Raw genomic sequence first — 23,893 nt, 5'->3', positions numbered from 1 at the left:
GGCTAGGTCCGCTGCAAAACCCTAAACTATACCCGTGAAGATTTCAAAATTTGTCCTGGTAAGCAGAAAACTTCAGAGCTGTTTAAGGACGGAGTATAGTCACCGACAGCGTAAGTTCCCAAACTGCGTGGCGTGGATTCCAAGTCTGGCTACCTTTGTAACCCTGTCCTCCCTAGGACTCCTGTCTGTAAAGTGGGGATAACCCTATACACAGGAATAAACAAGGGAATAAGAAAACAAAAACCTTAGTATAGCGTCCGGAATATCGTATTCACACAATGATTCAGCTAGAGTATACTAAGGATCACTGCGTTATAGATTCCTTATTATTATTATTTTATTATCATTATTGTGATTGTGATTGCTGTGATTAGTGACATGATCAGACAGTGGCCTATCGAAACCCATTTCAGAACTAGAGTGACAATAGGCTGGAACGGAAGAGTTGGGTCTGAAGGACTAGACCTGGCAGAACTTGCTTTCGGGCCCGTCATCGGACGAAGGTAAGGCAGCAGGAGAGGCTGAGTCACTCCCAGGTTCTGGCAGCTGTGAGGTACTCAGGTATTTGAATGAGCGGATGAATAAATTTAGACACACCGAACCGTGGCTATGGGGATGTGGGTAATGGAGAAAACGGAGCTGATTTGGGTGCGGTGCGATGCTGGTTTTGGAGACGCGGAGTGTCTAGGCTGTGCGGTGGGAGATGGGCAGTGATCCTCCAAGAGGCGATAGGGCGGGAGGCAAGATAGTTGGTACTTAGCAGCGTACGTGTGCTGCACCTGCACTTCTCACTCTTGAGTCACTATGATTCAAAAGTTTCCATCCCTAAAGCGCCACATGTATCCAATGCTATTTCATCAACCCCCACATTTCTTACATTAACAGCCTAGATCCCCACCTCCCAAGACCCAGAGTCTCAAACGTTAACCTGCCAAGCCGATCACACTTCAGGCCAAAGCCAGGGGGGGTCGCTCAAATAAGCGTATCATCAGAAGTATATTCTTTTCACTAGGTTTCTTGAAATTCTGCAAAGTCCTGATCTTGGGATTGCCAAGGCCCTCAGCGGAGACCGTCACGGAGAGAGGTGATAAGCGAGCCCATCAGAGTAGATGAGACCGCCTAGGGAAGGTTGCACATCACAATGAGAAGAGAGTCGGGAACAGCTGTCTGTACCAGCCCCACACCCACCAGCTCATTCCAGAGAGGTTTCCTTTGAGCTCAGTTGGAAGACTCCCAAAAAATACAGTGTGATGCTAATGCAGACAGCTGAATGAATGAACCAAGGTTCTCCCAATTAGGGGAGCCTTCAGGGTCCAGTTCCCCAGGCCTAAGACAACTGTTTTCTTTAGGCAGGGAAGAAGCCAGAGGTTACCGAAAGCCTGGCCCAGAGCCCTTGTTAGCCACTTGGCTACTTTCCTCAAATTCCCAGCAGGCGAGGACTTTTAACAAATGCCTGTTTTTCGAGTTGGGCTTTTTTAATCCGTTCTGCCCAATTTCTGATGCTGGGTGACCCAGAAACTCAGCGTGATTTGGGAAAGTGACTCGGGCTTGGCACAGTCTGGACAGATGTGGTTAATACCTATGGACAGATGGTGTTCATCCGGTAAAATCAGGCACTTTATTGTGTTAATTAATCCAAGTGGGACCCTGAAAATACAATATTAGCTGAATTTCCTGTCTAGCAAGGCGATCGGTGCTTTCTGTTGGGCTAAATCGGGAACTCCTGTATCCTGGCATAACCAAGGATGTTCTGGAAATCTCTTCCATAAGGAAGAGCTTTCGATAAAAGCAAGAAAGGCAGAGTGCTAACAGAGCTCATTTAACGATGGGGTCCCCACCGCCTCGAGGAGGGCCAGCCAGCCTCTGCTGTGAGCCGGGCGTCCCCAGACAGCTCCCCAGCTGCCCACAGGCCAGAGCTGTGAGGAGGCAGTAAAGCGATTCTCACTTTAAAGTAGTTCAATTAGCACTTTTTTCTTAAAGACAGAAAAACACTTTGGTTCCAAAAGTGGTTCTCTCCCTTTCAGCAACCTGTGTATTAAGAGGATTTCTGCGGGCTTTTGTTTTACCATTTAGCAGCTGGTCTTGGTGTGATTTCTCTCCTTCTGAGGGAGGTCAAGCAGTCCAGGGGGGTGATTCTAGTTTCTTCCACACCCTCTTCCCCAGATGCCTTTACAGAACATTGTATGCATTTACCTGGGAATGGAAGAAAGGGGAAATGCTCGCTTATTTTTAACTTACGGCTGTAGAGTCTCTGTGTAATCGGCAGGAGGCGATTTGTGTATAAGAGAGAGGGCTGGGTTGTATAGTCAGGCAGACCCGAACGGAGGTCTTGGCTCCATAACCTACCGGCTGAGTGAACTTTGGTAAATGGGAAGACCCGTACCTATCTCGCTAGACGTGTAGAGTGAGTAATTTGAGTTGATGAGTGGGAAGATCCAGTGCCTGGAGCCTGGTAGGAAGAAACACCATCACCGGTCATTCACCATGTACCAGGCGCCGTGCAGAGCCCTTTGGTCACCCTGCGAGGCCAGTGTGACTCCTTTCGCTCTCAGCTGAAGAAGCTGAGGCTTGGAGAGGCATCCCAGCCCCCCAGCGGGCATTCAGTTGGTCCAGGATTCAATATCAAGGTGGTTGAGTTGTACAACTCCATGGTCCTCACCCCTCTGTACAAATATTGGCGACTGATTCTCTGCTCGGTGCCCCCATGAGGCACCACGAAGCATTTAACAAATGCCTTCCGCGGCGGCTTTGGCACCCAGCCCCTTTGTGCAGATTTCCCCTAATTCCACGTTTCGCTCCAAAATTTGCCTCTTCCCAGAAGGAGATCCTCGTCTCTCCCTTTTTATGTGCACTCGGTGTGAACTTTTTTGTCCTTCTTTCCTTTCTGTTCATGAAGGCGGAAGAGACGGAATTTCAACAAGCAAGCAACGGAAATCCTGAATGAATATTTCTATTCCCATCTCAGCAACCCTTACCCCAGTGAGGAAGCCAAAGAGGAGTTAGCCAAGAAGTGTGGCATCACAGTGTCCCAGGTAAGGGGCCCTCAAAAGGCTCGGCTTCTAGCCTGGCTGTGGTGGAGCCCACGTGGCAGGGTCTTGGAGGTGTGGCTTTACCAAGCTTCCATGCCTCGCTCGCTTTAGCATCCATCTGCTAAAGCCCTAAAAATGACAAGGTGAGCACCTTCTATGTTGAAATAGGAGAGCTTCCAGGTAAGTCCCTGGGCAAACTAGAGAGCGTCTAGCAGAACTGGAGGAATAGAGTACAGTATAAAAACAGGGTTGGGGTTCTTCCCGTTGAATGCTCGGTTGCTTTAAAAATGGGCCAACGTTCTTACGTGTCCTGGGAAAGCCATCTGCATTTGTCGCATGGTTTGCTCAAACACAGGCCATTCCTTAGCTCATCTTTTGCCCAACCCAAGAAAGAGCCAGTGAATGGAACTTTGAGATGTCCTCTCTTGACGTGCTCGTCTCTGTAACTGATGGGAGGTAGGACTTTTAACATGTCTCTGTGATGGCATCAGAATGGTTGCACAAAATGTCACTGAGTGCCCCCTTCCCCCAAAGAGCAATAACCATAATAGTTGCCAGTCGGCATGGAAAGATACATGATAAAAATAGTTTTATGGACCTGGTGTCTTCAACAGTAATATGAAAATAGAAAAGTAGGCAATATTTCTGTGTACGTATATTTTGTCAGCTCAAAGGATCCATCCAAAACTTCTTATTTAATCTGAATGCCATCTCAAAGATGTCCACTGGTCTCTAGTTAAGAACAGTAGTGAGAATTCTGAAATCTAACAGAGAAAGTCCCTCTGAATTCTGTCACAGGCAAGAGAACCAAATGTACTGGCATTTCCATAAAAGGGGTGGGGGGAAGAAGGCTACGAAACTTCACCTGGCATCTTCCAAGTAAAGGAGATGCTGTTTTGTATAAACTGAGCATTTGTACTTCCTTGAATTAAATCCTGGCTTCTGTTACTCCCTGTGGGGTACTGATCCCATCATCCTCTGTTTACCTAAGCAGAATTAATTCTAGTCAGAATCGAGAACTCCACGCAGAGCACATACAACAAGGAGATTACCAAGGCCTCCCCCACATGCTGTGGGGATTTTGGCAGCAGCCTTGCAAACCCCAATTCCTTTTCATCTCAGACCTTCCTTAGATGCTTTGATTCCGGTGGAGGTTTTTCCAGTCTTAACCCTGGGAAAGCAGAACACCAGAGGTCAAGCTCAGGTGACCTGGTTTTGTCCAGGTCTCGAACCATTCTTGTCCAACTTCAGATCCCTTGTCCACAAGAGAGGAGAATTGATGTTTTTGATATTTGCTGCATGTTTAAAGGATGGTTTCAGGTAGGAGCCATGTCACTGACAGCGAATTTGATACATGGAATGTTCTACTTCTGAAGCAGAATTAAGTCACTATATGGTCTGACTTGTAATTCTGGGATTCAGAATTCTAAATCCCTGTTGAAGATAGAATGAACTCTTCAGGAGTTAGTCTGTATTAAATCTAGATCAGAGATGGAATCCCGGCCCGTTCCAGCAACCTTCACTGACTTCATTATGGAAATGCAAGGTGCAAATAATTTGCCCGTTAAAATGAGTATTTATATATGGTATCGCCTTTCCCTTTCCTTCACCCACCTTAAGGCCACGCCGTCCGTTCTTCCTTCCCCATCACATTACTCCCTCTTGACAACTAAGCTATCCCACTGTTGCCGAACAAATCCCAGTGGGAGACAGTATGATACGATATCACAGCAAGAGCATTTGGCCAGGAGCATGTTTTTGTCAAGAATCAACTGTGAGATTTTAGGGAACTCCCTCTTTTGGGGTCTCAGTAGCCCTGCCTGCCAATCATGGTTCATTGGACCACACAATTTATTAAATTTCCCTTCGGTTCCCAAATCTAGGGGATACAGATTTGGGGCTTGTGTGTGTGTGTGTGTGTGTGTGTGTGTGTGTGTGCGCTGTAGCTATTTTGGGGCTGTATCTTTCTTGCATTTTGTTTTGTTTGTTGTTTTGTTTTGTTTTTTGTTGCTGCTGTCATTTGGTTAATAATTACTCTGCCATCTTGAAATTATCCTACCTTGGTTTTCTTGCCACTGTCCTCTCTGGAGTTGCCTTCTTCCTCTTGGGCAACTTTTGCTTGGTCTTCTTAGAGGACCTGCTGTCTTTCTCGACCCTAGAAGTACCATTTTTTCTTTAGCCCTCGTCTCTTCATGCCTATACCATGGTTCTTGACCTTTTTTTTTTTTTTTTAGCCACAGATTCTTTCAAAATCTACTTATTGTTGATTCCTCCCATGATCCACAACAAAAAGTGTGCTGATATACCCAAATTTATCTATAGACCATCCTCCCCTTTGATCCCTAAATAGCCCTTCCTGTATTACCAGAGCTGCTTGGCGTGTGGTCTCAAAGAAGACACTTTGGAAGCTTGTTCAAAATGTAAATCCTTAGATCTCACCCCAGTCCTGAGTTAGAATCATGGCACGGGGCGGGTTGGGGTCTGTTTTTCACGAGCACTCCATGCACACTTTGACTCAGAAAAGTATTGTTCTACACACTTTGTCTGAGTGATCTCTACTGTGCCTCCGGCTGAAAGTATACCTTTATTTGAACATCCAGATGAGACTTCTGGAACACCAAACTCCTATAGCTTACTTCCCAGTGGACCCTGCCATGGCTCTTCCCAGGCTGTTCAAACTTAACAAGTTCAAGAGGCAATCAAACTCTCCCCAGAGAAACGATCATTTTTTGTGTACTACCTGTCTCAGACTGTGTCTGTCATCTGTGTGTCCCCAGGGCCTCGCACATAGTAGATCCCCCATGACTATGAACAGCAAGCCAGTTAATGAAAGCACTGGTTATATCCGTGGCTCAGGGCATCTGATATCACCTCGTGGGCCATGTTGGAAATACGTGAACTGACTAAGCGTCTTGTCTGCCGACCTGTCTGCTCTTCTCACTGATAAGGGAATCACTCCACCGCCACGTCCCTTCTCCACCCTCATCCTTCTCTTCCTTCTTTTCTCTCATGTAGCTGATTTAACCACATAGACCTCAGACATTTCTTTTCTTCCTCAGAAGCCCTCCCAAACTACCTTCAACTTTCCGCCTTTCTTCCAGATCATCCAGTTATCTTAGAAAAATCTTCCTCTTTTTCCTCTCTGTCATCTGAAGAGTGAAAGTTCCAGCAAGGAAAGCATGAGTTTGGGAATGAAATCAGATATCCCGTGGTCCTAAAATGGCCCCAGAGTGCCCTTCCTCTCTTAATGTAACTCTGTAGGCACCAGCATTTACAATAAATAAAACAATTTCTCATGGAATTTCTTTCTCTCCTTTCCTTTACTAATACTGCAATGGTATGGTTTGATTTTGGTGACAAAGGCTTGGTATTTCTGCCATGGTATAAGCCACCCAGGCCTGTGAGGGCTAACCTTATAAGATTTCTAAGTTTTGCTAATGCATTTAATTTTTTTTTTCTTCAGTTTATTTATTTTGAGAGACAGAGCAGAGGAGGGGCAGAGAGAGAGAGAATCCCAGGCAGGCTCCGTGCTGTCAGTGTGGAGCCCGATGTGGGGCTCGAACTCACGAACTGTGAGATCGTGACCTGAGCCGAAACCAAGAGACGCTTAACCGACCGAGCCACCCAGGCGCCCCTAAGTGTTGCTAATGCGTTTAAAAGATAAATGTAGTTTTGCGAGAATTATTTTTATCTGCCAGTGTTGGGGATACGTGTGTTATCAACTTTCTCTTCCCTCACCAAATTCATGATTCGTTTTGGAACTTTCTTTACAAAAAGACAACATTTTAGTTTGGAGTCGTATCTGGAATACAGGGTATAAAACATTCCTCACAAGGCAGGGATTTAGGGGTAAAACTTGAATTTCACTGCATCTGTCCTTGTCTGGCCGAGGTCGTGGTACACAGGGAACGGGGATGTAGAATGGAGTGAGGACAGCTGCTGTGAGCCACATGAAGGAAATAAATTAACAAGTGAAAGTAAAGTAGGCTTATTTTGTGTATTGGCTTTAGCATTTAAAGCCTGGAATTCAAAGGAATAATGTGGTCCGCTTCAGTTTTTCCTTGTGTTGTTAACACCAAGCTTTGCACAAAATACTTAGTGAAATCCATCAGATTGAATTATATTGATCCTAAGGTCTATAGTACATGCCGCTAAGAATCTAGTCAATATTAGCATTATGTAACTTCTATAAATTTGAAATTATTCCATCAGGGAGAGCACCTATATGTTGATATAAATTTGTATGGGTATTTATTTTTTTTCATTTCTTTTTTTTTTTAAGTTTATTGATCTATTTTGCGAGGGGGAGGGGGCAGCGCGAGAGGGAGAGAGAGGATCCCCAGCAGGCTCCACGCTGTCAGCACGTAGCCCAAGGCAGCGTTCGAACTCACAAACTGTGAGATTGTGACCTCAGCTGAAACCCAAAGTTGGGAGCTTAACTGACTGAGCCACCTAGGCGCCCCTTATATGGATATTTAAAATTCTGTGCCTCTTGATTGCTCAGGGTTAGCATTGATCAGTAACAGGCTTTTTGCCTGAATTGCTGTGCTTATTTTGGTGTCATGTTCTTAAGAGGTAAGCGACTTTCTGGGGCACCTGGGTGGCTCAGTCGGTTGAGTGTCCGACTTCGGCCCAGGTCCTGATCTCACAGTTTGTGGGTTCGAGCCCCGCGGCGGGCTCTGTGCTGACCGCTTGCTCGGAGCCTGGAGCCTGCTTCAGATTCTGTGTCTTCTTCTCTCTCTCCCCCTCCCCCTGCTCATGCTTTGTCTCACTCTGTTTCTCAAAAATAAATAAAATGTAAAAAAAAAAAAAAGTTAAAAAAAAAAAGAGGTAAGCGACTTTAAAATGCCTGCCCTAACTTACAGGTGTCCAAGTCTCAATGAGCAGCTCCTTCCTAAGAAGTTTTGCCGAAGTGGTCTCCCTAAATGGCATTGTACTAAGCAAGAGAATCTCGTTGTCTGCGATGGGTCCTCTCAATACTCTTCCTTCAACTCTTTTTCATTGATGTTGTTAGATCAGCATAGGATCCGTCCACGTAGCCTGCCTCCGCAGCCCTCTCCTGATCCCCTTCTGTTTCCTCTGAGATGTTTGCGCCGGATGGAATGTTAACTTTCTCCTCTTCTCTTAAACTGCTCTAGGTATCAAACTGGTTTGGAAATAAGCGAATCCGGTACAAGAAGAACATAGGTAAATTTCAAGAGGAAGCCAATATTTATGCTGCCAAAACGGCTGTCACTGCTACCAATGTGTCAGCCCATGGAAGCCAAGCTAACTCACCCTCGACTCCTAACTCAGCTGGTTAGTTTTTTCTTTGATTTGGGGGGATCGTGCTCCATTTTTTATACCTGCTTTTCCTACATTGGGGTTCTCTTTTAATCCTTTAGGTTTCTGACTGGTTCACTGATGTATTTGATTTGTCTTTTTTGCTGTCGATGCCACTTTGGGTTTTTCCTTTCATTTCCAAAGAGCAGTGCGTCTTACTCTTTAGAAGACGGGTTTGTCCGGACGTTTGCGCTAATGTGTCTGTTGAGGTTGGACGGACCTAAATTGGTTGGTTTGGATGAGAAGACCTTCGCATTCTCCTTTCAAAGATGAACTAGATCTGTTACTTAGAGATAGTCCCTTGGGGCTCTAGCATTTAGTCTGTTTCACGTGAAGTTTTGATCCTGGTCTACTTTGCTGTTCCCATCACATAGTGTCTGAGGGACCCACCTCTCTGCAGGAATATTCCTCATTACAGTGCTCTGGTGTGCAAAGCCAGCCTGGGATTACCCCTGTCCAGTGTTTATAGCTGTTGTTCTTTACTGTTTTACCTTGTTGGTTTCTTTATGTCAACTACAAAGAAAATTGCCAATCATTAATTCAAATTACGCATATTCCAGTTTTCCTATTATAGTATTAGTCATGTGCTGTGCTCCTGGTTGTACTTCAGTGAATATGCGTTCCATCACTAACTTCAGAGTTCAGGCTAACGTAATATATTTTGGGGTTTGCCTTGTACCACCAGTGCTGAATTTCCATATGTGAAAAAAACTGTCAATAATACATAAAATCTAACCTTAGTGTTTCTGTGCTATGAAAGGCATGTTGGTACTTTTTTTTTTTTTTTTTGATAAGGGGAAACCAGAAATCGTTCCTTATTAAATAGTTGTGGTCTCAGATTATGTGGTATTTGCCCCCATAATGAAACATGTGCATTGATTTTGGTGGTTCGGTGCACATCTAAGAAAATTGATGCCTCCAACTTGAAGGGTCACAAATTTAAATATGTTTGACCATAATAGGATTATAAATCTAATTTCTACCATTTCTGGGAAGTGTCCTTGACCCCAAAACTTGTTTGTTCGCTAAAGTAAATTCTCTTTCTACCTTATGGTGGATGGTTATTGGAGACGTGTAAAGCTCCACATGCTAACGTCTTCCGTGAGCTTCTAGATGCACTAATTTGTTATCATAAGGCTCTCCACGTCACTGGCCTGTTCCATCATAGCCTTGTTTTGTTTAAGTGGAATCACGCGTGAAGAGTGGCCTGAGCATTGTAAGCATGGACATGGTAAGACAATGTAGAATTCAGTCTAGTTTTCTTTTTCCCAGCATGCCAGGTTGGGTAACTCTGAAGAGCATATACTTTTTGAGGTTTGTGCGTGTGTATTTCCTTCTTTCCCCCTCGTGGCATGATTGACAAAGGATCAAGGCTAAGAGGTTCAATAACCAGAGAGTTTCCTTCTTCCCCATCTGGTCAACTATTAAGCCTTTCAGACTCCAGCAACACTTAGTTGAATCGCACTGCGAGGCAGACATGTTCATTTGTCTCTGGAAGAAGTACAATCCTGTCAACATTAGCAAAAACACACTCAACACTCCTGCAAAGGTTATCATAATGCAAAACAGATATCAAAATGACTTTTTCCTGTCCCTGATATATCTGCATTGCAGATGGTTGAGCATGATTTATGACTAGTCCCTAGAAGGGCCCTGTGGACTCCCTTCATTACTAAAGCCGTAACTTTTTATTCGTTTCTAAAGCACTTAAAAAGAGAAAAGTAAGCATTTTAACCTCCCTCCCCCCCCACACCACTCTGGTTTAAGAATTATGTTGCCTCTCTTGGAATGTCAGTCAATGATTACAGTTTTCTAAGGAATTTTACTGGTAGCTTCAACTTATGTGACTCTTCTAAGCACAGAGTAAATTATCATGGAAAATTTGAGCTAAGCTGTCCAGTTGTGCCTAAGCTGTTGGAAACAATATGCAGAGGAACCCCTTTGTAGTGCTTTTTTTTTTTTTACAGCAGAGACAAAAGAAAATACTACTGTATATGTGCAGTAGCACAGAATTTTCATTCATCAACGTTTTAACAGAAAAAGTCTTATGGGGGCTTTTCTGCATTTTCCTTCACTCTTAACACAACCTGTATCGTTGCACAGATAAAGTGAGAACTTTAAAATGTTCAAACTTTTCACCTAGGGTGTTGATAATCTTGTATACTAACTAGTTCTTTGATAATTCCAAAGGGTAAATGATCGTTGAAACAGATAGGAATGTTGAATAAGAGGTTAATATGTGAAAATATATTTTGGCTGAGTTTGAAGTCTAGAGATCTGGAACCTGGAAACTTTTTATATCCTTCATATTGAAGCAGGGTTTTTTTCCCAGATGCTTTACTAAATATAAATACTCATTTTTACGGCAAAAAGGATACTTTGCAAGTAAATCTTCTTCCCTCTAGAGGCTTTTGTGTAGACAAGCAGTACTCAAGTATCTTTATTTAGGTCACTTCTGAATATTTCTATTTGTTGATATATGCCTGGTCTCTTGTTTCCTTAAGCATAATTCGTTAAAATCACTTTGGGTGAGGACCGGGGGCGGGGTGAGTAAGCATTTACTTGGCGTGTTTCATATCTGACACCAGCAGAGTTGGGCAGAACGGATGGAACCAAAAGGAAGAATGGAAGGATGACAAGAAAATGAAATCTTCACACACACACACACACACACACACACACACACAACACACAACACAAACACACACACACACACGAAAAGGCAAAATGGGGACCATTTGAAGCAATAGTTATAACCTCAGGTCCATAATCCTGCAATCACCTGGGGGAACTCATTCTTAGTGTCCTATTTTTTGATGAGATTATAAGAGCAAGAATCCGATCTCGGAAAAACAGGGCCCCTTTTGGAAAGTCAGATGATCTTCTAGGGAACATTTTAGCATCCAAGAAGGAAGAAATTGGCTTGTGCGTTACAGATGTTTTGCTGCCGCATAGCATCAGCATTGGTATTTTATTAGATGCTGTGATTAGCCAAGCAACCCCAGGCTCATTGAGGCTCAGGACCCCCTCCCACGATTCGAATTCTTTTGCTGGCTCTGGGGCGTGTGTTAGGGGCAACTGCGAGCTTGGCCATCAAAGTACTTCCTCTGGCACTATTTAGTCAGTGGCAAACTCTAGTACATGTCTGTGCTACCCCTAATAGAGGTTTGGTGTTTTTATGGATTGGGAGAGCATGTTCTTATTAAAACCCCTAGATCCTGGCTTCGTAAGAGAAGTTTACGTATGTAGGACCCACAGAGAGGAGGTAGCACACCCAGAGAGGTTGGCCAATCCTTAATAAATCCTTAGGAACTTTTACAATTTTTTTTAAAGCCAAGCGAAAGAATTTATCACACTGATGTTTTCTGCTGTGTTTTTTTCTTCCCTTAATTTCTACGTTAGAAAATGAAAACACAGCCTGCTGGAATTGGAACTCTAGAACCTTGCCATGTGCGCCTGCTAAAGGGATGTCACACTGAGCCAGGCAGCCTCTCCCTCTTGTGCTTTGTCCTGAGTAGAAAGTGGCAATGATTTTTGGAGTTTGGAAGGGGACTAATCATGGAAAAGAGAGAAGCAAGCCTGAGATGCAGCGAAGCTTACGTCTATCAAAGACGCCCCATCTTTTGCGCCTCCGGATGGTGTAGGGGGTCCAGTCTGATCAGCTGCCATCTAATCTCTCTGAAGCCTTGATTTCAAGGCTGCACAATTAGGGTTAATACTTGTCACACAGCCACTTTATGAAAATGCTATGGGGAATAATGAGCCAGTACTTTTAAACACTTTGCATTCCTCAGCAAGGAATAGTAAATCCTCTCTTATGCCACGACGTCATTGGTTCTCATCTGGATGAACTTGTACCTCAGGTGACATTCCGTAATGTTTGGAGACATTTGGCTGTCCCACTTTGGGGAGGTGGGTACCGCTGGCATCTGGTGAATAGAGGCCAGGGATGTGGCTGACCACCCTCCGATACATAAAGCATTCCTCCACAAGGAAGTTTCCAGGCCAAAATGTCAATAGAAACCTTGCTTTAAGTTTAGACTTGATCATTAGTATTCTGGTTTTCGGATTATGAAGTTAATTGTTTTGTTTTGGGTTTTTTCTGAACAAATTCAAGTCTCCCAAAGACTCTTCAGTAGCAATGCAGTCTTCGGGAAATGATCTTCCGAAAATGGATGTTAGCACATCTCCGCCTTGCCATATTTGCCTGAGCAAATGCATTAGAATCCGTAGGTGATCCATTAGTTCTTGTCTAGTGGATTGTAGATTTAGCTCTGTATATGCCCCAAATGTCTGGACGACAGCTTAAATGAGCCACTTGCCTTCCTTCCCCCTCCAAATTCGGAACCTTTTAACTGGCAAGCACATCTCAAAATGTGCTCCTAGTAATTGCTGATTCCCAGCCACCTGCAGGTAAGGTGCCTGACGGACCTTCTCAGCAAGCCAGGTAATTCTGTGTTAGTTCTTTGAGAATTCCGCAGCACCGCTAAGACTGCCTGCTCTCTATTTGTCAAGAAAGTCCGTCCACCTCCGGAGGCTGTCCATTCTGTGAGATGTTTTTTTTCTAACCTCCAGTCCAGGAGAAGAACGTGTCTTCTCCTCCTTACTTAGAGTCTCTTGTGGGCTTCTGGCTGCCTTATTGCCATGTCAATGGCACGTGGCCTCTTCTCTCAGAAAAATCCGTGCCTCTAGATACTTATCAGAGGGTCGGAAGCCATGGTAATGTTGTACATGGGTGTATGGACAATAAAATGCAGAGGCAAGAACACAGAGATCATTCCTGCAATTACTGCTCTGATTCAAATGCACTTGTACATGAAGGACATTGATATGCGCATATTTATTTCCATGTACACTCGGCAGCCAGACATATTTACAATTTATCTATGCACATATATTTTTTAAATCATCTGTGTCAATTGCGGTGTGTATCTTGTAAATGGCACGTTCCGTACCTTCATGGTACCCGGCACCATTGCAGCCCTGTGGGGCTTTTCTCCCATTCCTTCGTTTGCGTGCTAATTTCCCGTAAGCCATCAGCGAAGCATATAGAGTGTGGGTTTATTACGTGGTATTTGATTGGGAGAGAAAGAAAATCCCTGGGCATCAAACTGAACATTCTCAGAGGAAAAACATCCTATCCTGGTGTCATACAGACAATTCTCATTCGGGGATCTGGGAGCTGACTGTTCTCGGTTCTGATGCCATCTACGCAGGAGCACGCGTTGTAACAACGAGTACAAAATGGCTGTTATTATTTGGGTTCAATTAAAAGAAAGGTTTGAGAGGGATGTTAAGTAGGACATGCAGGTCCGAGAATTATGTACCTCAACGTGACAGTGTGATCCGTGCTGCACCCTGCTTCACCCACACGTTGGGGAGATTTGCGCCACATTACTGGAAGTTGAGAATCTCCCCAAGGAAACTGTTGGGTTCTTCGGAATGGCTCCTGCCTTGGAAGGATGGGGACGCTATGAGCGGTTAGACATAGCACAGAGTGGCAGAGTTCAGAATTCATTGCCGGTTAAGGGATTCTTCCAGGGCACAGAAAGAGCCTTCTCTCGAGCTCCAGGAGACAGCCCTCTAGGAGAGCGCAGATCCCTATCTTGGGAGATGAGAAAGTGTCAGAGCTGGGGCATCATTGCTGGGTGATCCCACACGGATGATGGCTGTCAGAGTGTGAGGGCAAGGGCGCAGTTTGAACAAGACAGAGTTGGAAGTAGAGTGGAACTGACCTGGGTCCCTAAGGTCTCTCCTTTTCTAGGCTAATGTCATGTTTTAACCAAACCTTGCACGTTGAGCTTTCTTTCCTAATGCGCTGAGCTGCACGATGACTTCAGAATAATATGAAGCTTCCCCACGCCCTTGTGTTTCGGCTGCGGGTAGGCTGGGTTTACCCCAGTGCAACCTGGGTGCTGCCTGAAGGCTAACTGCCTGGGAGAAGGCTTCTTCTCTGGGAGGTGAAAGCAGATGGCTGACTGCTTTTCTTGAGGCCCACTTTTATTATTACCATAAGTGTTATTATTAGCATTTCGTATTCCGTGCATGCTTCAGAATTCCTGGCCCGTTATTCTGTGTCACGTTCCTCCGTAATGGCGGGCGGCAAGGGAAGCAGGTGACCATTCTCACGTCTTCTTGCAGTCCTTGACGCTCTCCCAGGCTGCTTGCCACCCAGCAAGGAGCCTGACCTTCTTTCCAGAAATCAGGAATGTCAATGGACTCGCGTCCCAGGGCCAGCCCTAACGCGTGGCACTGCTTTCATGCATACCCCACCCGGGGCTGCTTCCCACATGAGGGCACAGATGGGTTGGCAGTGGCCTGTTTGAAAGCCAGCTGAACAGCAGCTCATGTGCTCCAACATGGTGGCACCGGCCCAAGTTCTTCAACTGGTGGAGAACCCCTAGAGTCTAACGGGCATGAAAGAGAGGTCTCGGGTCTGGAGACCGTCTCCGATTCGCATAGACTAAGTTGAGAAGAAGAAATGTCCCCTTTCTCAGCTTGAAGCTGTTAAGGGGACACAGTCCTGTTGGCAACTTGCAGTAAGATGTGGCTTCCCATAACATGGACGATGCGCACCCTTTATCGCTTGCTCTGTCCTTCATGCTACTAACCGGATTCTGTTGATATTATTTTTATTTTAGTGTTTATTTGGGGGGGTGTCGCTTTGCATGTCATTCTTCCTCTTGGCTGTTAGTTGCAGGGGTTGTGACCCTTTGCCTTTCTGTGATTCAGGTGCCTCACTCTTTCCTTTCCAGGTTCTTCCAGTTCTTTTAACATGTCAAACTCTGGAGATTTGTTCATGGGCGTGCAGTCACTCAATGGGGACTCTTACCAAGGGGCCCAGGTTGGAGCCAACGTGCAGTCACAGGTAGGGACCCAGCCAATGTGCCACCAGGTGAATGCATTGGAGTCCCAGAGCCCTCGGTCGTATTGGCACTTGCCAGTCTGTCCAGAGAGAGAGAGGGAGATGGTGAGAGAGGGAGAGATGGGCGGGGAGAGAGAGAGTGAGAGAGAGAGAGAGAGAAAGAGAGAGGGGGGGGAAGGCAGAAACACAGTCTTACCAACAACCAAACCAAAACAAAACAAAGACAGCCATGGTCATGGGGAATCTCGTCCACACTTTGTGAATGCATTTGGCTCTGGCTTGTCAGCCACACTGGGAAAGCAGGAGAAGAGCAAGCCCAGGGCGAGGCGACCAAGGCCCATCGGGCACGTGGAACCAGCAGCGTATTCTTTCCTCACTGAAGGGAAGGGAGGAGGAGTTCAGTCCATTGTCTCACGTAGCAGGTCTCCCTCTCGGTCGTGGGCTTCCCACACTCAATATTTGCCAACTAAGGAGGTAACTGATGAGTAGGCAAATGCCTTCGTATCTCCTGTTTTTGTTTCAAGCTGTAAAAACACCCAGCCATGTTGACTAAATTCATCTTCTCAGTCATCCTTGAGGTCAAGGAACTTGGGTTTCTGGTCATGAGTCAGAGCCCATGTTGGGAAGCAAACATCAGGTCGTGTGGTGTAAACCCTTGGTACCCATTAGCAAGCAGCCCGCCTTCACTACGCCTCAGGAAGCCACCCTCCGGTCTCAGCACAGAGCCTGCTGTGAGAGGGTAAAGTCGAATGCCCTGGGTCAGGGTTGCTAGGGAAGTTGGGACCACCTTAGCCCACCCTCCCACCCTGCGTGTGGAACAGGAAACCCTACATGCCTGGAAGAGACCACCTGGCCAATGATTCAGCCCCTCGCTCAGGGAGCTGCCTGGGGACAAGTGTGAGGAGCCACGGTCAGACTGGCCAAGCAAGCGAACAGCTGGCCGTCATCCGAGTCCTCCAAAAGATGGCGTTAGTCACAGACCGCTGTGTCTGTGAGGTGGCTGCCCCAGCCCCCTCTAGACAGAGCCTTGACTTGTGTGGGATACCAGCGAAGGAGAAGCTCTGGCGGGTGATCTGCACGACGGGGGGGGTGTGGCTCCTTCACTCTGTCCCCGCTCCTGTCACCCGGTCCCCGCCGTCTCATGCAACGCCGTGAGTCAGTTTCAGCGGTGGGAATCCCAGGTTTCTCTGACCATTCTCCCGTCTTGTCACTGAACTCAGAAAGGAAAACGGATTTGGCAGATAGAGAGGCGGCCTCCTCCTGGCGGGCCCCTCCCGGGGAGGTTACCTGCGTCACGATCGCGTGAATGTGGTGCGTCCACGCGGTCGCCTGCCTGATGATTCTCTGCCTCCCTTTGCCTGCGTCTCCCTGACTAATTGCCTCTCTGTTGTTGTTCATTGTTTAGGTGGATACCCTTCGCCATGTTATCAGCCAGACAGGAGGATACAGTGACGGACTCGCAGCCAGTCAGATGTACAGTCCGCAGGGCATCAGTGTAAGAAAACAAGGCTCCCCCACCCTTTGTGTTTCTTCTATCATAACCAATTATTTCAAAGCCACAGGGCTTGGAATGCCACTTAGTAGGACTCGTCTCAGCTTTATGGTCACCTAGTTTCTTGTTTCTGTATCGGCCACGCCGTCGGCAGCGTTCCACCCACACAAAAAGTGGCGACTGGGCAGGCTTCACGCAGGCAGCTGGCGTCTAGGGCTGTCACACGCAATCAGTGTTCGCATGGCACCTGCGGCCACTCGCGTTCAGCCGAGAGGAGCCGCTAACCAGGTGACACCTAGCACAACAGTGGTAGGAAATGTCGCCACAAGCAGGGGCCTGGGGACCTGGGTGGGAAAACCAGTAGCCAAAATCCATTGCATCCAGGTCTGTGGTCTTAAAAAAAAAACCAAAAAACAAAAAACAGCCTTTCTCCAATCTGTCTAAGGACGAAAAGAAAAAAAAAGAAATTAACTCAGAGGCCGGGTGCGTTGAAGGGATGGGGAGGGGTGCGGACCATCTTCGTGTTCTTGGGCGCGCTGGCGGCTTCTGACTAGCATGAAAATTCATAGCGACAAGCTGTGTCGCACAGAGTGAAATCGATCAGACAGACACAAGGAGAACCGAATGTAGATTTGGGACAGCAATCCAACTTGATTTCTCAGATCAATCGTCCGCTATCTCAGCAGCGGTGACAGCAAGCTGGGACAAGAGGCAGCCTGGAAAAGGAGGCTGTTCTTCAGATCAGGGGGTCATTTCCTGGGCTTTTAGAGGTCACAGAAAGCGCCACCAGAACCATTGGCTTAGAACTGTAGAAGAAAACTGTGGTTGATTGATGGTGACGATTTCTTGTTTGTTTCTGTTGTTGTGATTCAAATGCGTTGGGGACGGAACGAAGGAAAGGTAGGCATGACATGTTAATGGCATCCCGGTCTATACTCAGTGAGGTACAGTGTCTGCAGTGAGGGAGGTGATGGCTCCTTCCACCCCACATGCGTCAAGTCAGACATGACTAAGCCCAGACTAGAAGGAATCAATGGAATACCAACTGGTTCATCACAAAGAATGGTTGAAAGAATTAGGAGTTCTTAGCCCATAAAAGAGAAAATGGGGTTGGTATATAGTAATTTGAAACACGTTATTTGTGGGGAAGATTGGATTCATCATGAGTGATCGGAAGGGGGGAAGGATAGAAGCCCTGGGTGGAAGATTCAGGGAAATACATCGCATTTCAACAGTTGATGGGCCTTTCTCACAGAGTTACCTGGAGGAGGGATTGGCTTCCTGGGAAAGTCAAGATTTCCCCGTCATCAGAGCACTCAAGCATGGCGTAGCTAGCTACTTAGGATGTCAGAGAAAGGAGTCAAGTACCAGGTTGTAAGTGTCTTGGTGACTTTTGAGGCCCTTTATTTTCTACCTACTTTTGGCGGGATCTACTCTGAATTTGTATGATATTTATCAAGTCCCTCTCTGGCAGGAGCTGGAGGAGGTCAAAGCTAACCCTATTGAATGTAGTCTGGGCAATCATGGCAATTTTCCAGAAAGAATTTCCAGAACAGAGGCATGCTTCTCTTCTTAGGCTCCTACTAATCATTATTACCGTATTAACGGCTGACTTGCCAGAAACCTGCTCAGAGAAATACAGGATACTTGCTAGAAGACTGTGTTCTCAAAAACGGATGCCAGCTCAAGGAAGGTGCCCTGTGCCTCTTTGTTGCGGGGGGGCGGGGGGAGGGGTTTCAAGCACATACGCATTTATGCGTTTTCTGAAGATAGGTTTTTTTTTTTTTTTTCCCAGAGAAAGCTTCGCTCTGTATAAGTGGAAGACAGGAACATGAGGAAAGTACCAGAGGGTGGGGAGGAGAATATAGGCACACTGAAACAAGGAACTGCAGAAAGTCTATGTGAGTGGGCAAGAAATGGGCTCCCACTTCTGCTGTGTGGTATCTTTCTTCCTAACTGGGTAGTGCAGAAGACGGTGCCACTCAGGCTCTGGGTTGGGGGCGGGGGTCAACATTGACCCCTCTGATGTTATCTGGTGGGCTGGGAATCATTTCTGCAAGAGGGTAACCAAACATGTGCAGACAATTATGTCTGATTACATAAGCTTCCCACAGAAACTGGGCTTGAAAATGCCACTCGAAAGAGTCTGTGGTTGTGCGTTAATTTTTTTTTTCCCCGGGAACCATGTTTGTTTTATTTCTGGGCCTTCGATATGCGGGGTAAATGGTTCAAAGGCTGATCGTGGAGGATGCGTGCCTTTTGGTATCCATCTTAAATGTTCCGTGGTGCCACCTGCAGGAGACGAAGCCGGTTAGAGCAAGCTGTGTTTTTAGACCGTGGTGTCCGACACGGACCCGTGTGTACGTGCAGAGTGGGGCTCTGGCCGCCAGGAGAAGAAAGAGGGAAGGAGGGAGACAAGAAGAGATGAGGGCAGGAATGAGAGGTTCGAGCCAAGAAATAAAAATAAACAATTCCCAAACCCAAGGCAGCAATGGAATTTCCAGCTGGACTCTGGATTGTGTTTCATTCGGCAGAGGACATTTTCTGGGCAGCCTTTATCTGCTCCCCTGGCTGGGTTTGCATAGCGCCCGTTTCTTATCCAACCAACGTCTATTTTAAATCCCATCAAGTTCAGACCACTTGCCTTTCAGTGAGCCCAGGTGGCAAAGGCGTGGAAGGTCGCGGAAGAGCTGGGAGAGCCTGGCCCTGGTCACTCTCGTGTGTCCGTGGGCAGGCATCGTACCTCTCTTCCAGAAAACAGGGCCCGCACTTCCCACCCTTAAAACCCCAAGGGCTGCTTCAGGGAAAACGAGAAAATAAGGAGGAAAGGGCTTGGCAAAGGAGAAATTGTTCCACACGAATGCAGTATGAAATGTTCTAAGCGATCACGTTCTAATCTGACCTTTTTTCTCCTCTTGTGTGAGCAGTTTTTTACAGTAGGTAGTTCCTAGTGAGGATCGGCCAGGACACGGCTGTCACTTTTTTCTCTCCTGGTGGGAAGCTACGCTTTCGAAAAGGCTGTAGGGTTCGCGAGTCCTGAACACCCCCTTCCTTAGCGGCGGTGAGCTTAGGTCCCCTGTGCTCTCAGACGACAATGGACAACACGTAGCAGCTTAGAGGGGCTCTGAGGAACAGAGGGAGGTTATTCTACTTCCCTGTCAATCAGACGTACTTAGATCACGTTCTTCTCTTTCCTTTCTCGCTGCCGTTGCCCTAGTTCTAGAATAATTCATTGGCTGGGCCATTTCACATGACCACTTTCTAGTCACTGTTCTTGCCTTCGGTGTCTCCTTTCTCCTGCATACACCCTCTGAATTTTGCCATTCCTTGCCCGGAAATCACCAGCGCCGGTCTGCTGCCTACCTAAGCGAGTTCAAACCCCAAGTCCGACATCCGGGGTCTCCCACACTCTGGCCCCAACCTACCTGCCCTTCTACCTCATCCTCCTGACATCCAGGTAGAATTTGGTTGCTGGGCAACATGGTCAGTTCATCGTTGCCTGGTTACCCACATCCCCCTAGGTTTGCTCATGGCCACCACCTCCATAAATGCCCTTCATTCCTGTGCCGCCTTCCCCATGCCTCCCCACCCTCAAAAACCCCTTTTGCTTCCACAGCCGTCTCCTCCTTGCTGCCTGTGTTCTCCTCCTTAGCCCTTCTCCCCTGCTTCTCTCTGCCTCATCACACATACCCTGCCTTTGCGTTATAGATACGTGAACAGACAGACCTACTTGGTCTTCGTGTCTTTCACTCCTGAGTATTTCCTAATTATTTCCTAAATGCCTGTATTAGTTGCTCAAAACATGTTTGCTGATGAATGAATCAGGTGAGAGAAGACAAGTCGTCACTGGATTTACAAAGTGCGCTCAGTGGCCAATATCCACACCTTACATAGCAGTAAAGTATCTAGTAGTGATTTTTCTTTTAAATGCTTTACTAACCCACAAATATCCCGTGTTTTTAATTCAAAAAGTTTCTCCAGTCTGCCCTTTAATAAAAAGTTTCCCAACTTTTGGCCAGTGCGGATTCTCTGAGAACGTGATTCGAATCAGCATTAAATCCATGAAGCTAGATAGTGATGATATTGTCAAGAGGATGATCCCTTTGAATTCTGCAGAACTTCTCCTGTCCTCAAAGAAACCCTATGCCAAAACCTGTTTGTGGGATACCATCCATAGTAGAACTAGAAATCATTTCTGGTGGCCTTTTCTCTTTGTCATCGCTACCAGATGGGGCATTGAAACCTCCATGGACAGACGTGTTGGGGGTAGAAGCAACTTGAAATTGGGAAATTTAGATCCTTCCTGTGGCTCTGCTTTTGATAAGTGGCATCGCCTCTGCATTTTTGCCTCGTCTGTAAAGTTTACCAGATAAGCAAGCTCTAAACTCTCCTTCTAAATTCCATAGTTCTAGAGTCCTTCCAGTATGATCTTTGGTTCCTCCTGTCAGCTCCAGGGATGCCCGACTCCACTGTAGCCTAGCCTCCCTGGACACCTCTTTGGGTAGAGTTAGCCCCTGCCATTCCTTCTAGCCTCCCCCTCTAACCCCTAAAATTGTATCTTGAGGTCCTAAATGGGAAGGAGGAAGAGCTTTCATTACATAAACCTTTCCCTGTGAATTCTCAGAGATCCATGGAAGCAGAAAGCATTATTCTTCCCGGGGCGGAACACTTTATTTTTAATTATTTTCAAATGTGAGTTAAGGGAGTGAGTTCACTCCAGCCAATTTTAAATGTAAATAGAAACCCCTGGAAGAAAAAGAGCAACCCCTGTACGATGTTTCTTATTCAAGAGTTTTAGTGAAGGTGGAAATAAAGTGTTAGTGTTCTCTCTGTAAAGGCAGGGCGCCATCAATGTCCGTTTATGACAGAAACATCCCGTGAGTTTTGCTTTGTGATAATTACAGGAATGGAAAAACAGAGATGAAACTTTTCTCTTTGGAAGCCATAGCATATGTATTTTTGTTTGGGTTTGCTTTTCTCCCGTGTTCGGCAAAGGGAAAAAAAGGACACTTATTGAGGAAATAAAGAAAATACAAATCTTGAGGTTGAAAATAGCATCCTATTGAACACATTGCAGGCGCTTAGATATCAGAAGGGTTACTTGGTAATAGTTGGCTACGTGCCATCATTTTAATTTTTTCTTAACTACTTCGGAGAGACCTCCCTCCACTTAAAGTATATATTAATAAGACGTTGCCACGTGTGAAATTGTAGGACTGGGAAGTTAGGGTGATAATTAAAATTCATATGCAAATCTTTAAAAACTCATTTTAATTATATGAAGTTTTAATTCTTCTATTTTGCCAAGTGGAATTTGAAATGTGAAGGTACAAAGACATATCCAGATATGCCCCCCGCTTACCTGCCTTCGGGTACCTTCTGATGCTGCGGTAGGGGACCAGTGAACAGGCCCAGGCTGGAAGGGTGAAGGGAGTGATGAGAATCACCAGGTCTGAACATGGCAAACCAATCTTCGGAGGGTTTGAAGGCAGCAGGAATGGGGTAGATGGACTCCTGCCTTCCAGAAGCTTCCAGCCTGGCTTTCTTTTATGGCCGAGTCAAAAGGAAACAGAGGAAGCCCCTTTAGTTTCTTATCTGATGAGGCCTTTATTTTTTTTTTTTTTTTTTTTTTAAATTTTTTAATCTTATCTTGAGAGAGAGAGAGAGACAGAGTGTGAGTAGGGTAGGGGCAGAGAGCGAGACACAGAATCTGAAGCAGGCTCCAGGCTCCGACTGTCAGCACAGAGCCCGACGCGGGGCTTGAACCCATGAACTGTGAGATCGTGACCTGAGCCAAAGTCGGACACTTAACCGACTGAGCCACCCAGGTGCCCCTGATGAGGCCTTTAAACTTTAATACCATATCAGCTCAGCATTTGAGAAGGGAAAAGCATTTTATTTGAGCGCACAATAGTTGGAGAAGCAAAAACAAATATCTTAATACGGTAATTTCCTGGGCATCCATTGTTTTTCCTCCGTGGCCAGGGGAAAGCCCTTAAAGGTACAGAAAACGAATGAGTCCAAATTGTCCAGTGGTGTCCTTACACACTCATGCACTCATGTGTTCGTGTATTCATCCGTGCATCTGTCCGTTCATCCATCCATCCATCCAATAAATAAGTCCGTATTTTTGACCTTGGCGAATGAGATGACATCCTATTACACCCAGGTCAGGTTGGGGAAAGCCTGTACCTAGATTAGGTAAAATCCTGATGCCTGTCAGCACATGTTTTAGTTTTCAGTGTCATTCAGCACTTTGTGACCAGGTTTCCTGTTCTTGGAACACTCGAACAAGGGAGCCAATCTACTCTGAATTTTAGGAAAGAGAATCTGAAAGTGAGTTCTACAGCAGAACAGACGGACCCAAGACCAACCAGTGTAGTTTAAGAAATCTACCTTCCTCCATACCGTGGTTTTGTAATACATATCCTTTGTTCTAGACACTCCTTATCTCTCTGTAGGAGTAGTCACAGAGAAATCTCTTGGTCTCAAACCTAGTTCCAAGCAAGATCACATCCATAGTGTGTGTGGTTGTGTGTGTGTGTGTGTGTGTGTGTGTGTGTGTGTGTGCATGTATTCTGTTTTTGCCACTTTCCGCCTGTGTGACCGTGGACAAATCGCTTTCCCTCGATAGGACTCAGTTTCCTGAACTCTAAAAAGGACAACTGAGCTAGATGTCTGTGGCCTCTCCCAGTATCACATGCTACTTAGAAAACGTGATATTTCCCCATTTCCAGGAAAATACAACTGGAAGGGAAACAGTTTAGAGCTATAAATTAAAGAGAAATTTGTCTTTTTGAAAAGAGTCCCATCTGTGAGATGACAATGTACACCATGCTGTTCTCGTTGGAATTGGTAGTTTACAGGATCCTGTCCAGTCGGGCCCACATTTGGCCCCATCGCCATGCTATCCTTGGGCTAGAATCTGGTCAGTTTTTCCAGGCTCAAGCCGGTCCCGCTGTCTGCTCTGTAAAGAAAAAATTCACAACCTCAAAAGGACAGTTTGGTTTTGCAGTTGCTCCTGAAAGTGGCCGGATTCCTCTAGACCTCAGTAAAAATTAAGCTAATTAAATTGCCTGAATTTAATTGTGGGAAACATTGGCATTGATAACTGCTGATGGCTCCTTGCCTTGTGGGAAGGAGTTCCATGGTCTTAGCTTGTTTTCAGACAAAAATGTGAGACCT

General features: G+C 46.0%; 1 protein-coding gene across 2 annotated transcripts in view; it reads left to right on the top strand.

The window, feature by feature from the left end:
* Positions 1–23,893, top strand: part of PBX1 (PBX homeobox 1) — a 298,342-nt gene that overhangs the window by 249,457 nt on the left and 24,992 nt on the right. The window contains exons 6-9 of one of the 2 annotated variants that reach the window (XM_006942988.5): positions 2,897–3,032; positions 8,168–8,327; positions 15,107–15,219; positions 16,622–16,711. In XM_006942988.5, coding sequence (XP_006943050.1) covers positions 2,897–3,032; positions 8,168–8,327; positions 15,107–15,219; positions 16,622–16,711 — 499 coding nt within the window. The remainder of the gene's footprint in view (positions 1–2,896; positions 3,033–8,167; positions 8,328–15,106; positions 15,220–16,621; positions 16,712–23,893) is intronic. The other variant, XM_045048432.1, reaches the window with a different exon arrangement.

The sequence above is a fragment of the Felis catus genome, chromosome F1, assembly GCF_018350175.1.
Source record: "Felis catus isolate Fca126 chromosome F1, F.catus_Fca126_mat1.0, whole genome shotgun sequence".
Classification (NCBI taxonomy): Eukaryota; Metazoa; Chordata; class Mammalia; order Carnivora; family Felidae; genus Felis; species Felis catus.
This window is presented reverse-complemented; position numbering and strand designations above follow the sequence as displayed.